This window comes from Schistocerca cancellata, chromosome 3 (genome assembly GCF_023864275.1).
Source record: "Schistocerca cancellata isolate TAMUIC-IGC-003103 chromosome 3, iqSchCanc2.1, whole genome shotgun sequence".
NCBI lineage: Eukaryota > Metazoa > Arthropoda > Insecta > Orthoptera > Acrididae > Schistocerca > Schistocerca cancellata.
Genome location: NC_064628.1, coordinates 60,439,537 through 60,455,153, shown reverse-complemented (window position 1 = coordinate 60,455,153; position 15,617 = coordinate 60,439,537). Strand labels below are relative to the sequence as shown.

At 35.1% G+C, this 15,617-nt stretch overlaps 1 protein-coding gene across 1 annotated transcript in view; it reads left to right on the top strand.

The window, feature by feature from the left end:
- The window catches only part of LOC126176081 (uncharacterized), a 126,426-nt gene extending 111,538 nt beyond the window's left edge, over positions 1-14,888 (top strand). Inside the window, exons 3-4 of the mRNA XM_049923217.1 lie at positions 10,430-10,558; positions 14,058-14,888. Of these exons, the coding sequence (XP_049779174.1) occupies positions 10,430-10,558; positions 14,058-14,320 (392 nt within the window). The 3' untranslated portion in view covers positions 14,321-14,888. The remainder of the gene's footprint in view (positions 1-10,429; positions 10,559-14,057) is intronic.
- Positions 14,889-15,617: the final 729 nt, after the last annotated feature.

Sequence of the window (15,617 nt, the reverse complement as noted above, 5' to 3'; positions counted from 1 at the left end):
CGTGTATGAGGAGGTGTCTTGTTATCGTGCCTACCGAATCTTTGTCATACCATTCTAATTATGTGACACTAAATATTTGTACAATTTATGATTTGTGACCTGGGCATGTATGTGGTTCTTCAGTTGATCTTGAATCTGCTTGTGTAGAGGCTCCGTAATTCTTATGAGGAGGAGGAGGAGGAGGAGGAGGAGAATGAGATGTGGTATTAGAACTCTGTGTGAAGTATGTTTGATCCACAATCAGTATCAGGATAGACAAGAAAATATTCATGAAATGAAATGTATAATTTGTTCTGCATTACTTTTGTGTAAAATCCAATATTGTTTCTTTTTATGCTGTAGTTTTTGTAAACAGAAAATCTGTGCAGGTGGACAGAAAAGACATAGCAACTTAGGACCTTACTGAGTAAAACATTGTGCTGTTCAAGCCACATTTCTAGCTGATGATTGGGTTGAAGACACATGCTACTATATTTATATTAATTTTTCTATATTTTTTGATAGAAATCTTCATTTTGTAGTCTGTTTCTGTCCTTCGAATGTTTGTTACGTTCAATCTATTTTTAACATTTTGTTTTGACTACTCTTGTGGTGACAATCTATAGCAGTCATATTTCTTGCAGCTGACACATACTTTGATTTTGGAACTTCATATTTTGTGATTCATTGTGTTCAATATGAGAGTGTGTACTGCACTGGAGTCAGAAATAAATAATTAAGTTAAAAAGGTAAAATTACTAAGTAAGTTGGAGAAATCAAGATTTGCTGTTCATAGTGGTGTTAAAAGCAATGATTTGTGTACTAATTAAATAACTAACTAACTAACTCACTGATCATACTGGACTTGAGAGTCCATTACCGCAGCAATGATTTGTGTACTAGATACCTTAATCTGTACCATTTTTATGTGGGCCTCCATTTGAAAACCAGTTGTGTGAAGAATTTTTAAAATAGGTTATATAATCCTAAAATGAATTTAAAAGGCACTTGCATGTTTTAAACACTCCTTTGTTTTAGAGTGCAGTAAATTCCATTAATTCCTGATAGGCTGCTGCTGTTGTACTTTGTGCACTGAACGAAATTTGAAATGCTGTAGTATTTAATTTGTTGGTCATATTTTTGCATTTTTGTGGAGAAATTCAAATTGAATATGTTAAAATCGAAGTGTAATGTGTTCTCCTCAGTTCCAAACTGCAACTCTTGTAAATAATTTTCCTGGTTGTAAGATTACAGTGTGTGAGCTTTTGATGGGTTGTTTTACGAGGTCATGGAATATTTAGAAGGAAACTAGAAGAATCCATACATCATAAATGAGGTTTCTTCACTTTAGTTAAGACGAGCTGACTGCATCCGAAATTTATGTGTAAGATTCAAATTAGGTGTAAGTATTGTGCTGGAAGAAATTGAAGCACATCAGATAAAATGATGAAATCAAGTTGAAAGAATGGCTGCTAATAGATATCCAAAGGTAATATGTAATTACAAATCCGTAGGGAAATGTAGCAAAGGAAGACCACAGAAAAGTGGAACAGTCGTAAGAAGATGAATTCCCAATGATGATGATGATGATGATGATGATGATGATGATGAGCTTTAATAATGGCATGTGACATATACTGTTCACATGGTAATATGTTGTCCCTCTCTTTAACTTTCAACTGCTGACACAAAACTTTTCGTTATAAACAATGGTAAATTATATCAAAGTTTTTCAAGTGTGTTTTATTTTGTTTTCAAGCTGAAGATGAATTAAACATGACATTAAATTTCTTCGTTATTCACTGATGTGCAGTAATTTATTTTATTTGTGCATGGAATATTTTGGGGTAAACCTGGTGATAATAATAGCAACAGGCTACAAGTAATATAAGGTGTGGTGGTGTTTTCCTTTTGTATTGTGGGAAGTAATTTTTATAGTGGCATCGAAAGTGTGACTGAGGCCACCACATGATACCAGAGCTTTTGTAGGAAGTTATAGAAAATTTTGACTCGGAACATTTGAGTATTAAGACATGTTCAAAAATTATGAAATACTTATCAGAGTGTTATCACTGAGAGCTCTGCATTATCATTGTTTGATAAATTATTATTCAGGGACATTTGAGGTAAATGTTTACTTAATGTATGTAAACTGTGCAGCTTTTATTGTAGGGCACTCTGTAAAAACCTCATGTCACGATGGTTGGTTTCTCTTTGCCTGCAGTGCATTGCTTACTTTTCTTTCCATCAAAATGTGTTTTGTTCTCTGTGACAGAAATATATGGCCACGGCAAATCACATTAGTGGTGGACAGCAGAGCAGTATTAGGCCTACTTGTAATATTTATATCTTCTTGACCATTTTGTGCAGAAACCTAACATGCACCACACTTTACAGAAATATCTTGAACGAAAATACAAAAATAATTGAGAGCAACTTTGTAAACTGTATAGATATCCACACTTGCATCAAGATGTTTGCCACTATTACAATAATGCTAATTCCCAGGTGGAAATAATAAATAAAAATGAGGAAAGGCAACCTTTCATCTGCACATGATTGATGTGCGACGCACAGGCAAACATAACATTGCATAAATATTGCTTTTCTTGTTTCATTTTTTGCTACATTTATTGACTTTGTTCTGAGAGCTGTTGTTTGCTGTTTACATGGTTGTCCATGAATATGTGTTGTCTAGTTTTAACTATATATTCAGTGTGCTGTTGTTTGGCTGTTGCTACTCTTCTGCTCTTTCTCAGTGTTAGTCACCATCAACAGAGTGAGGTAACTTGCTCATTGCAATTATAATTATGTGTTGGAAATAATGAAAAGCAGAACAAAACTCACTCTTCATTTACATAATTACCTGTTATTCCCTTTTTATAGTAGAGCTGTTTGTGTATTGTTAACGACTGTAGGAGTCAGCTAAATGAAGCTCTGAAGAACTGATACCCTTCTTCACAGTTTGCCCACATTCTGTTTTTGTAGTTGTTGCAGGGAGTGATTACATTATCAGACTTATAATAAAGTTTCACTGCCAGATAGCAAAAGAGGCTTTCAATGTCAAGCAGGCAGTGTCATTATAGAAATTTTTATTTCTTATTTTATTGTATTTAAAGCTTTCATTTGAAGGAGATCATATAAGCCCACACCATTCTTAACTGTTGCAGTATGGCTCAGCCTCACGCGGCCACCTGGAAATTATTTCTGTGAAAGATGTGGTCGCAGATACACTTGCGAGTATACCCTTCGGAGGCATTTACGTGTGGAGTGTGGGAAAGAAGCTGCACAGCAGTGCCCCCTTTGCCCTACACGGACAAAACATCGCCACAGTTTAATGCGACATCTTTTCAGATGTCATCCTGGTGATTTTGTGTAATGCTGTGTAGGGATGGAGTTTTTATTAAAGATCAGACTTGTTTTAGATTTTTGTATTGATTCATCACAAATACACATATTCTAGAGTGATGTGTACTTAAGAAGGTGGCTGCTACGGTGATGCTTAATAGTAAGTGGCAGTGTACTAAATGGCGCAGGGGCCTATTCTGTTGCAACTGTCTGGAGTTTGCGCTTCAGGAAATAAGTAGAATTTTGGCATTGGCTTTTGTTTTATTGTAGTAAAAGGTATTAGTAAGGTATTCAGCCATTGCAGTGTTCATTGTGAGTGATGTAAACATGTGAAATATTTTCTCAACAAGCACTAGCCATAGTTTTTTGATGATTTAAATTGTTTAAGAGAGAATCAGAAGTAGTTGTTCTCTTGTGGAGAACTGCAAGTTGCCAACGGAGAGAACAGCTGAACACCTTGAGTGTGTGGAGTGTGACAAAGACACAGAGTACACTGGTGACATGACAAAGTACTCCTCTCTCTCTCTCTCTCTCTCTCTCTCTCTCTCTCTCTCTCTCTCTCTGCACAGAAGGTATCACATGGCCACCTTCTAACTTGCACACCACAATAATGCTGCCTGAGAACAGAAACTTCAGAGTAACATAGGAATTTTTCTCGCTGCAATTGCAATTCTTGAAAAAGACAGTGATGATAAATTATTACTGATAAAAATATTTTTATACTTAGTTTGCAGGACATTAAGAAGTACAGCAAATTAAAATCTTCATTTATACTCCATAAACCTGGAATATAGCTCATAATCTGAAATACTAGCAAGTGAGAGAAAAATTCTATAAGATGTAAGTGTGAAACTAAATTGTAGGTGCTCATCACTCATAAATTCAGTGTGTTCCATTTTAAAAGTTGTAGGCTAGGTGTTACATATATATCCATACATACAGCAATAATGTTAGTAACAAGTTGAGTGTTAACATGTAATATTTATCTTGGTTGATGTGATATAAAAAACCAGTGGTGTGTAACACAAGTTTATTTTTAATTAAAACAAATGCAAAAGTTACTTTGTTTCTGAGTTATATTGATGCGACTTCCAGTGTCGGACATATTTTACTTGATATTTTAATTTCGTACATCAAATTCCAAATTTTTATCTGTGCTATTTTTCATTCATTCATTCATTGTGTTTCATAAATCTCATCGTAAAGGGAAACTTCAGGGTTTCTGTATGGGTCCAGGTGTATATAAAAAAGGTGATTCGGCTTTCAGAAAGTGCAGTAATGTTTAACTGTCATTACACTGTCATAAACTATTTGTGTTTACTCAACTTTGCAGAAAGCTGCTGTGGTCTCTGTATTCAATATATGCGTTTTGTTTCCTACTGCTATTCTAACACCTGCGTGGCCATGCAGGTAGTTATTGTGGAACAACAAGTATCTACATGACATAAGAATAAAGGCTTGTTTACAGTGAAGAGTTCTGTTCATCTAACAACAGTGGTTAAGTCTAGAACAAAGATAATCAGATAATTTGTAGCACAGCCAATAAGTTATGCTTTTGATTGCCTTCTGAATTAATGTGAGATCCGAATTTCGTACATTGTATTGGATTGGAACATAGTGATGACTTTGGCATCAGAATTCAGACCCACACTCTCTGTCCACAGGCATGTCAGATTTTCGATTGTGTGACGTTTAATCTTTATCGTAAGGTTATTGGTTCAAAAACTACAGCTTGCACATGAAAATCCATAAATTTCTGTGTACTAGTTTTCGGAGAGATAGTGTAGTGATTAGGGATGGGGGTTTTGGGTGGAGGGCGGTGGGAGGGGGGAGGTGTACTCAGAAGGGGGACAAATATAAAATCTGTCATAAGTAAGAAGACAATATGAAGTGAATTGCTTGCATTTAAATTGATATGTAAAGGCATATGAAATATTAAATAAAAATACGTGTTACAACTAGGGAATTGTTTAAAGAAACATGAATGTTGTATGATGGAGTAATTTTTACCTCTATAATAGGAATGAAGAAAGTAGTCTGTACCATAGCTAAAGGCTTTATAACTGAATGTACAGCAATGGTGCAGATCTGTGTTAATGGCAGGTCAACATAATCTATATTAAAAATGTTATAGGTATTAGATGTAAGTTTCCCGCAGCTATCACCTTACCTGATGTTTAAAAAATACACGCAAGGAATTATAGACAATGTAATAGCTGGAAACAGGGAATAATAGTATGTCCTAGTAATTGACAACAAATGCAGCTCTTACGTTATTGAGGTGTGGAAAAACTTTAAGAATAGTATAAATACACTAATTTGTTGTGAAACAAAATTATCACAAAATTTATGGTTATATAATGGAAACTTCTAAGGTTTACATGTTGTGGAGTTGTTGTTTGTATACCCAGTTGCGTAAACAGTTCTTGTAGCAGGTTTAACGATGTATGGCAAATATTACATTCTGTGCAACAAGTTTGTGTTTCCCAATGAATGTTCTTCCAAAAACATAATAACTTATGAATGAATAAAGATATGGAAAGTAAGCCAACTTTCTGACCGCTTCATTGATGCAGTTTGGTCTAGAACAACAGTTGCTGATGTTACGTTTAACACAATACTTGCAGAATTCCAAAATACTTGTTGTGACAGGTCTTTGCCTTAAGAGTGACAAAATTTGTATCAAATCTATAGTGACTTTTACAGGTGATGTGCTATGGCAGCCTCTAGTGAGTGTTACTATTCTGTTACACATTATGTATAGTTCCAAAAAATATACACAAATGTTTAGAGCAACTACACACCTTTTATCTCGCCATTGCCTGCAGGAATACATCACTTGCACATGTCATAAATGCAGTACAAGGAGTAAATGGGGAAATGACCTGTGAAACCCATTAGTGATTTAAATAAAAGAGTGACTGAATGAGAACTTAATGTTATTTATGTATAATAAATATGAGATTTATAGATAATCAACATGCCTAAATTCAAAGCTTTGAGCAGTGTATTGCACATATTGACTTTCTCCCACCTTTGTATGAAATTGCATACTTTCATGTACAGATCTATACTTGCTGTATTTTTCTAAGGTAAGGGGTAGTTGATTTCTCGCCTGTTACTTAAATATTAGGGAATGAGCTGTTAATTGTATACTTCATGACATATCACAAAACTCTCCAAAAGTGTTTTGTGATTTGCATACAGAAAATACTAGTTTGTGAAATTTTGCTGGATAAATATTTTTATGCTGTTGGTCATTTGATTGATGGACTGTATAGCAGGAAGAGAGGAACAAAGAAAAATTGGGGTTTAATGTCCCATCGGTGACAAGCTTAACAGAGATGAGGCACAAGCTCGGACTGGGTAAGTAGTGGGAAGAAATTTGGCAGTGTCAACTTCAAAAGAACCAGCACAGCAGTAATCTGAAATTATTGAGGAAAACGATGGAAAACCAGAATCTGAATGGCTGAGCGGGAATTTGAACTGCTGTCCTTCGGAATGCTGGTCCATTATTTTACCACTGAGCCACCTTGCTCAGTGTTCGTTAGGAAGTCCTTTGTAGAATCTGGGTTATGACTTGTGCCAAGTTTTGTTGGAGGAGGTTCTAACTTTTCTTGAATATAATTGTTCCATTATAAGGAGATGCGTGACAGGCCAGTAGCTACATTCATGACACAAAATGCGAAGTACTGCAGATAGTCATACATAAAAGAGGGAAAAAACTTTTATCTACGTTTTGGAGATGTGTGTCCTGTTCTCAGGTAGGAAACAATCCTAGTTTGAGAAGTTCTCATCTGTTGTGAAGACAAGGGGTAATTAAGATGGAGGAAGATGACCTAGCGAATATAGAATATTTTGTACCATTTTGGAATCTTTGAACACGTGAGTTAGCAGTGAAGCTAGCCTAATTACTAATATACGAATTTACACATTCCTTATCATAGGACTTAAAAAATAGGATAATAACACTTTTCTTGTGGAGAAACTTCATGGAAATGACATGTTACCTTTATGATTGACTACAATAGCTGTGTGAGTAGAATGCGTTTTTTGTACTTTTCTTGAAATATTTAACCAACTGCACGAGAGTTCTTGCTTTTTGTAAGGTTATTATATATCTTAATTTTGGTAGAACACATGAAACCTTGAAAATATTATGTATTAATGGTACTATTTCTTACATGTATTGTACTGCGCTTTTCATGTAAACTACCATTCTTAGCATGTGATTGTGAAATTTGATGTATGTGTACTATCAAGCATTATTTACTCATTTTCTTTAATAATGTCACTAATCTTGATCTTTGATTGCCTCCCCTGTTCTAAATCATTTTGATTTTGGTATTAATAATTTTGTATATAATGTGCAAGGATTTTAAATTTTTTGCAGGTGTTCTCAAAATGTGCAGTACTTCTTTCGAAGTTAACATCAGTTGCTCATCCCTGTGTGTTGTGACTATTTGTTGCAGTTCTCCCTTCGTGGCATTTTAATTTCATTTGTCATCTACTGTTTCTTTTATGATCTCTTGTTTCTTTTTTGTTGTATTCATTCACACTTTACACATCTGTTGTTTCTTTTTTTTTTTTTTTTTTGTATTCATTCACACTTTACACTTACACTTTGGAAATAGATTTTTTCATGGAGACAAATATAGATTTTTTCATGGAGACAAACATATGTAGAGTTACATTAAACAACTCTGCTCTCCCCCTCCTCTCCTCTCCCACCATCCGTATGCCTTAACATTAAAAACTGTTCACTTAAGGTGTCACTGTGCTACCTACGTCTATGTTGAAAGTCTACCGCTGTCATAACCCTGTAAGTTTTAAGTAATGTACATGTCACTTACTTGTCTCTGCAAATATTATCATTGTAGTCAGGGTAAATTATTACTGGTCTTTTTTGGTTGACAAGTAACACGCTTGTGTTTTAAAGTTTTCCCAATAGTATCTGAAACATAGGCATGTGGCTTTCACTGGGGCTTTATAAATACTTATTTGAAACATGTTTATGTTATACCAGTATAAAAGATAGTGCTTCATTGTGTGGTCTTACTTTGAATTATTTGTAGCTTTTTTAACATATATGACAAGTCATTTTCACTCTTTGATTCTCCAATAAATGGCTACTTATTTATAATTCCCTGCACTACACAACTGTTTTCCTGTTTTTAAATGGTGTTCAATTGAGGGTCAGTACATCAGATTTGGGTTGTTATTTCTGGCGAATTTTATCCAGTATTAAGGTTTTTGAATAAAGTCTTGTTGGGTTTTTATCTGTGTCAAGTGGTTGTATGTCCATGAGCTTTCAGCCAAGTCTTCCTCTGCTATTGGAAAGTGGTACCTGATGGCTGGTCAGTTGCTGCTCTTATCCATGACCATATATAAGCATGATGCTGCCTGTAACATCAGCAGTACGCAGTCCATCATGATAGAAGGCATGTGGCATTACAACCGGTACCATAGCTATGAACAAATGAGGACAGTATTCACACGACAGTTAGTTCCTGCCTGACAATGGCTGAGAAGCTCTCCACCCGAAGCTCGGGGATGTATAACCACTAAATGTGGGTGGAAGGCCAAGATGATTTTATTCAGACATAATGTCGTGAGATCATGCATTTGTATATGAAAGTTATTTGTTTCATTTTTAACCACCTAATTGTTAAGAGTATTACACTACATTTGTCGATCAATTTGTCTTTATTCATCGTGTTTGAGTTATCACAGTCTTTCTCTGTGCTATCAATTTTAATAAAATTGTTGAACTGAAAAGGATACTTCTCTGATACCAGTAACTGCAGGCATTTAGCAGCTGTTTTTGTGGTTTTCTCACCTTCTGTTTTAGCAGGTTTGGTTACTGAAAAGAAAGTAGGTTGATAACTGTAGGTATGGATGCTTGAAGAAACATTTCTTTCCTGAAGGAATGCTCTGTGAATATGGGAGTGTCTGCAGATGTCATGAAGAGCAGCAGTCATATTGTTTCTTGTGAGGACAAAACACTAGATTGAAGAGCTGTTACATTTTCTGTAACTAGGTTTTTCAGCCCCTTGTTGTAGTATAGTGATTGACTAGACTAAGAATGAATTGTGGTGCAGAACTGTTAACAAAGGCAAGATAAAATATTTTTGTCCATTTTGTAATGGATCAAATAATGGTTTAGGTAAGTGCAAAGTAAAAATAATTTTCATATAACAACATTTTGCCCCATGTGCAGTTCTAGACATGTGACTTAGTAATTCTGGATACTAGAAAGAAAGCAGCAAGGCTGGTGAACTGAGTCGAAAATGGTGGACTCCACAGTAACGCTGTAGTAAAAAAAAAATGGACAAGACTAAGTGGAACTTTGGATTTTGAAGTCCGTTGGAATGGAAGAAAGTATAGTTAACTGTAAATACATATTGTGGTGCTATATATTTATGTTATATTTGGTACAGGAAGGGCACTACCAAATCAGTAGTACCTTTCACTATAACAGAGAACTGGTTGCTGTTGTTTTATAAATTAATGAAGCAGAATTGAAACTAGTTGAGAGCAACAGTGAAGTGGAGAATATCCCACAAGAAAACAGCTGTAATTGTGGTAAAATATTGGGAGAAAGAGTTTTGAACTAAACAAGATGTTATAATCATAGCTAAGCCTTTAACATACAGCACAGATTTGCCTTCAAAATTGAGAGAACTTCTGCAAAACGACACTAACATAACTAAGTGGTAGATCAAGAATATGTAGTGCTTTGTTTATAATGATCTCATCACTTCTGAGTCTGTGAGATGAATAATTGGTCTTAAGTTTTTACTTGTGAGAAAATGAAATCTCTTCCTGTCATGAAAATGAAAGCTCTCCCTGTCATGACTAACTTTGTTAAATGTAAGTGGCCATTGCTGTAGAGTTTCTCAAAGCAGAATATTTTATTATTGAGTGCTAATAAATAATTTTAATTAGCATAGATTGCATTCTGTCTTTCAGGGATATTTTCGCTTCACAAGATTCCCTCTCTGGGTGTAAATATTGCTGCAAATATTCTAGGACCAACAGCAGTTCTGTTCGAATGCAACGTCTGTGGCCGAGCATACCGTCACCGTGAGACTTTGACAAGACACCAGCGTGTGGAATGTGGCAAAGAGGCACACCTGCATTGTAGTCAGTGCCATTACAAAACTAAACACAAACATGATTTGGTTAGGCATCAGAGAGCCAGGCATGGTGTCTTTCACCATTACCAGTTGTGAGCGTTATTTGGAGCTATTTGAATAAAAAAAAATAACAAAATGTCAGAGAAGTATAAAAGATTGCTTTTGTTTACTTGAATATGTATTAAAACTGGAAGTGCAATGTATTCTTTCATTGAAATATTGTTTTTATTTGATCATCTCACTTTTCAGCATTCAGTTTTATTTCATAAAATGCAGTATTTGAAGTTAAAAGTTGTACATGAAGCTAACTGTTAGTTAGCTGCTTGTCGAGTGGGATGGAAACAAGGATGCATCAAGCAAAATACAGTCAGTGGCATTAAACACCATGTTGTTCAGCGATTCATCTAGTTGTTTATTATCAGTACATAATGCTATTAACAAAAATAATCAATTTTTGAAAATATATGTACAAGATAAATAAAAAATCTACCCACCAAGAGACGGAAGGAGGACACACAAATAAAAGGTGTTACAGTTTACTAAGTTTTGGAGCCAGTGGCTCCTTGTTCTGGCAGAAGGGTTGGAGGGGAAAGAAGAGGGGTTTAGGGAAAGGATGGGTGAGGTTTAGGAAAAAAGGGTAGAGTTTGGAAAAGCCACCCAGAACCTGGGTCAAGTGGGATTTGCCATACAGGATAAGAAGGAAATTCTTTCCTTCTCATCAAAAGTCCATTAACTCTCTCACTGGCAGTTACTAGAGCAGAATATCATTTATTATCTCTACCAGTCTTGTACCCCAACCCACATACTGCACCATACCCTTTTACTCAGTTTTGAATGGTTTCTCTGAGTCTTGCCCCTGCTGTATTGTTCTTCTCTTAGGCTAAAGTCCATATCCAATGTAAATTGTTGGTACTTGTATGGTTGCATTATAGGATGAAGCACATGTGGTGGTGTGTACTTCTAAAATTAAAAGTATCGTATAGAAGCATCTGAATCTTTTCTCGAGAATGTATCCTCCTGATATAATCATCAGTTACAGAGCTACATATTACTGGTTGAGAGGGTGCGGCAGATAACTCAGGACAAAATTAGAAACAAATTTCAATTAAAGTGTTGGAGTGCTGCATAAAATCTGTAAAAGTCAGATGAGGTGCTGAGGCAATCGGATCATGTTGTTCTCAGTGTCCTGTAAGCTGTGGTATTAAGGGGAGTAACTCTTCATTTGTGGATGGACGCTATGCATAAAAAAACCTAGATTTCATGGCATCCAGAAGTAATATTGTCAAACAACCCAGCAGAGAACTGCTAAAGTTCATAATTCAAACATCTAGCATATTTCAGGTTACTTCAGTTACATTTTCAGATATTGTTGAATCCAGTTATTTTTGCCTCATGTGCATAACACTTTTTCCATTTTCTTTTACATCCTGTATTACTGTGTATGGTTGGAATTGATATAACATTCATTGTTAACACAGACTGACTTAGTTTGGTATGAAATAAGTTTCGTGTGCCACGTAATTTTTGTCAATGCTAAAAATGTGTATAATAAAACTAAACAACTGATAACCCATGTGGGATGTAGTGACTCCAGTTTGCCCAAGTTCTCAAAACCATTGCACTGTCCAGAAAATCGAAATCCCAAACCTGTATTACAGATGGCACTCCGACTTGGCAAAGTCTGTTGTATGACCAGTGAGTAGCAGAGGTTATGATGATAATTTATTTTAGAACTGGTGAGGACTTGTATATACAGTACATTACACTTGATTCATAATTACAGCATTTTATCTTGTATTTTACTTTTAATATTCTTTTCATTCAGTACTGCTTAAATGACATGACAGGTGCAGTAATGGAAATATGGGTACACATATTTAAGGAGATGAAAAAAAAAAACTTCTTACTTGGTGATACTGTATTTAGTCATGATGTGGAAGTATCTGTGAATGCAATGCACTAGAGCAACAGCTCCATCTTTTCAAGTATGCAGAACTATTCAATTTTATCCGTCTTTGTCTTCAGCCTTATGTTGTGGTACGACTGTTAGTCTACAGGTCTTGCATTCAAATCGCACTACTTCAGATTTGAACTGAACTAAATATGGATTGCAGTGTTGAAGTCTTAACAAAACAAATGTATATTTCCCCTGTTCATAATGGAACGAACAACAGTTGTGTAAATTAAAATACGTAGAATACATTTTTCCCCAGCTGCAGTCTAGGGATGTAAATTAGTAACAGTAGTTACAGTGAAAAAATCTGCAAGGCAAAGGATGTAAGTTACAAATGTTTAACTCCACAGTAATGCTGTAGGACAAAAACAGGAAGAGTAAATTAATTTGGTATTCTGAAATCATTTCCAAATCATGATGATAAGGTAAATTGTAAATACTTATGGTACTATCATATATTTGCACAACTTTGGTGCTTTTACACAGACAGCTAGCAGAAAAGTATGAGGACATGTGTTTACATCAAAAGATGCCAATTGCTGCCCTTCTGGGAGAATGTAAGACATCACACCATTCACATACAGGAGGTAACAATGAATAACAGATATAATTACTACAAGGAATGAGACACTCTTGTTTTATAAGTAGGGGAAACAGACTCTAAACCAGTACAAGAATAATAGTTAAGTAGGGAATGCTCCACAAGAAGACAATTACAATGGTGGTAAAAAGTTGGTGAAAAGAATTTAAATAAATAAGGTGCTATAATCATATAAAGCTTAAACCAACAGCATAGATTTACCTTTAAAATGCAGAGAACATACGAAAAAAAGGCCTTTGGTAACTACATGGTAGTGTAAGAAAAATAAACGCTTTATTTATTTTGCTCTCAAAATTTGTGTGTGCCATGATGAAACTGATTTTAAATTGTCACTTGTAGTTTAGTGTGAAAGTGCCTGCTCATTACATTATATAATCCATACTGCTGTGTCAGATAAGAGAGATGATGTGCATCTTCATGTTTTCGTGGCGTAAAGACTGTTCCATAAAATTTCGGGTGTGCAGCCGCATAAATTCAATTTCTTCTTTTAATATTTCGGTTGAATACCGTCCAGCCATCTTCATAGTGAGCCGAGGTGACTAACGCTCCAGCACTTGCTCTACCTTTTTAATCTCGAGGACCGAACCACTGCGTGTGCAGCCCGGAGCGTTAGTCACCTCAGCTCACTCTGAAGACGGCTGGACGGTATTCAGCCGAAATATTAGAAAAAGAAGCAGACTTTTTGTGGCTGCATGCCCGAAAATGGAGCAAGAAAGATGATGACATGTGCCGTAATTATTACAACTTACTATAATCTTTAACGGAATGATAATATTAATTTTTAAAACTTCTTGAACAATGCTCAATGGAGTAATTTAATAATAGTGAGTTTTGTGTCACACTTTTTTGATGATGTCTTTCTGTTGTTTCATAACATCAGATATTTTATTAAAAGTAAGTAGACATTGCTATGAGATTGTGTTGAGTTTTTCAAGGTAGGCAGCTTTTGAAAAGAATTCCTTCTTTACCGTAAAATATTTTTGTTGAATGTTTTGTAAGTATTTTTAATTGGCATAGACTGCGTTCTGTCTTTCAGGGATATTTTCACTTCACCAGATTCCACCTGTGGATATAAACATCGCTGCAAATATTCTAGGATCTACAGCAGTTCTATTCAGATGTGATGCCTGTGGCCGTGTGTACCGTCACCGCGACACTCTGACAAGGCATCAGCGTGTGGAGTGTGGCAAAGAGGCTCACCTCCACTGTAGCCACTGTCATTACAAAACTAAATACAAACATAACTTGGTTAGGCACCAAGGAAATAGACATGCTGACATCCATCCTTGCCACTTATGAAACTTGATTTTGAGTATTGTAACTTTTTTATTTTTGGTCAGTAAGTTAGTAAAATATCAGATAGTGGTTGAAATATAGCCTTTCCTTTCTTCTGATATTAAATGTGGAAGTATAATGTTTTATTTCACTGCACCAGTGTTTCTATCTAATGATATTGCCCATTGCAGACTTTTGGTTCACAGGTTGCAGAAATTGAAGTGAAAAAGCTAACTTATAGCAATCTGGTTTACATGAAAGCCAAAAAGAAGGATAGATAAAGTAAAACACTATAAACCCAGAAAAATATCACACTTTTCAGCTAGCCTTCCAGTATATTATTACCAGTACTTAGTACTGTTATTATTAATTTCTATCTGAGATTTAAAAAAATTGCTGATATTGTTGTATAATTAAACATAGCTTTGAAATGTATGACACTGACAGCGATTGACCATCATTAAATGATATGACAACTACATTCTCCATTTGCTGTTGATGGTTTGACTTACTGAAATATATTACTACTGTAAATCAACATTTATTATTTCTATCCTCTTTCCACCTCTTCTCAAACAATGTGTATTGTACCCTTCTACACTCCAATGAATGATATCACTGTAATGTACCCCTCTGTATTGTGCATTTCATAAAATAAATGCATATCCAGTACACATTCTTTCTACTTGCATGATTACATTTCAAAGAAATACATCTTCATGTCAAAATGTTTTGAAAGAAACCTAAAATTTTAGTTATCGCACATAGTAACAAGAATTTCAAAGAAATACATCTTATGTTGAAATGTTTTGAAAGAAACCTAAAATTTTAGTTATCGCACATAGTAACAAGCATCACAGATTGAGTTTCTTCCAAACTATAACTCCTGATACAATTTTCATTATATTCATTCTCATACTGAGTATGAAGTTGTCAATTTTATGATGTATGATAACAAAAACAATTCTTCCTAAGTTTTAGGGGTACAATACAATGCCAGAAAGGGGTCAGAGATACAGGTGTATATCTATTCAGCAATCTTTCAGAGTGTAGTGAATGTGTTGTGTGTTATTTGATGAAATTAAGACTGATGGAGAGAATTCTCTGTTGGGTAACTCTTATTCCACGGAAGAGATCCTTCGCAGGGACTCTTCTGTGAAATGTAGTTCTAATTGACATTTCAGTATTATAGTATTGAATCTCTTTACTTATTATTGTATTGTATTTGACTTGAATGAAATGTGTGAGGGATTACGGTGTCTTTAAGTATGCGTTCACCTTGTTGTTGTTCTTGTTGTGGTCCTCAGTCCAGGGACTGTTT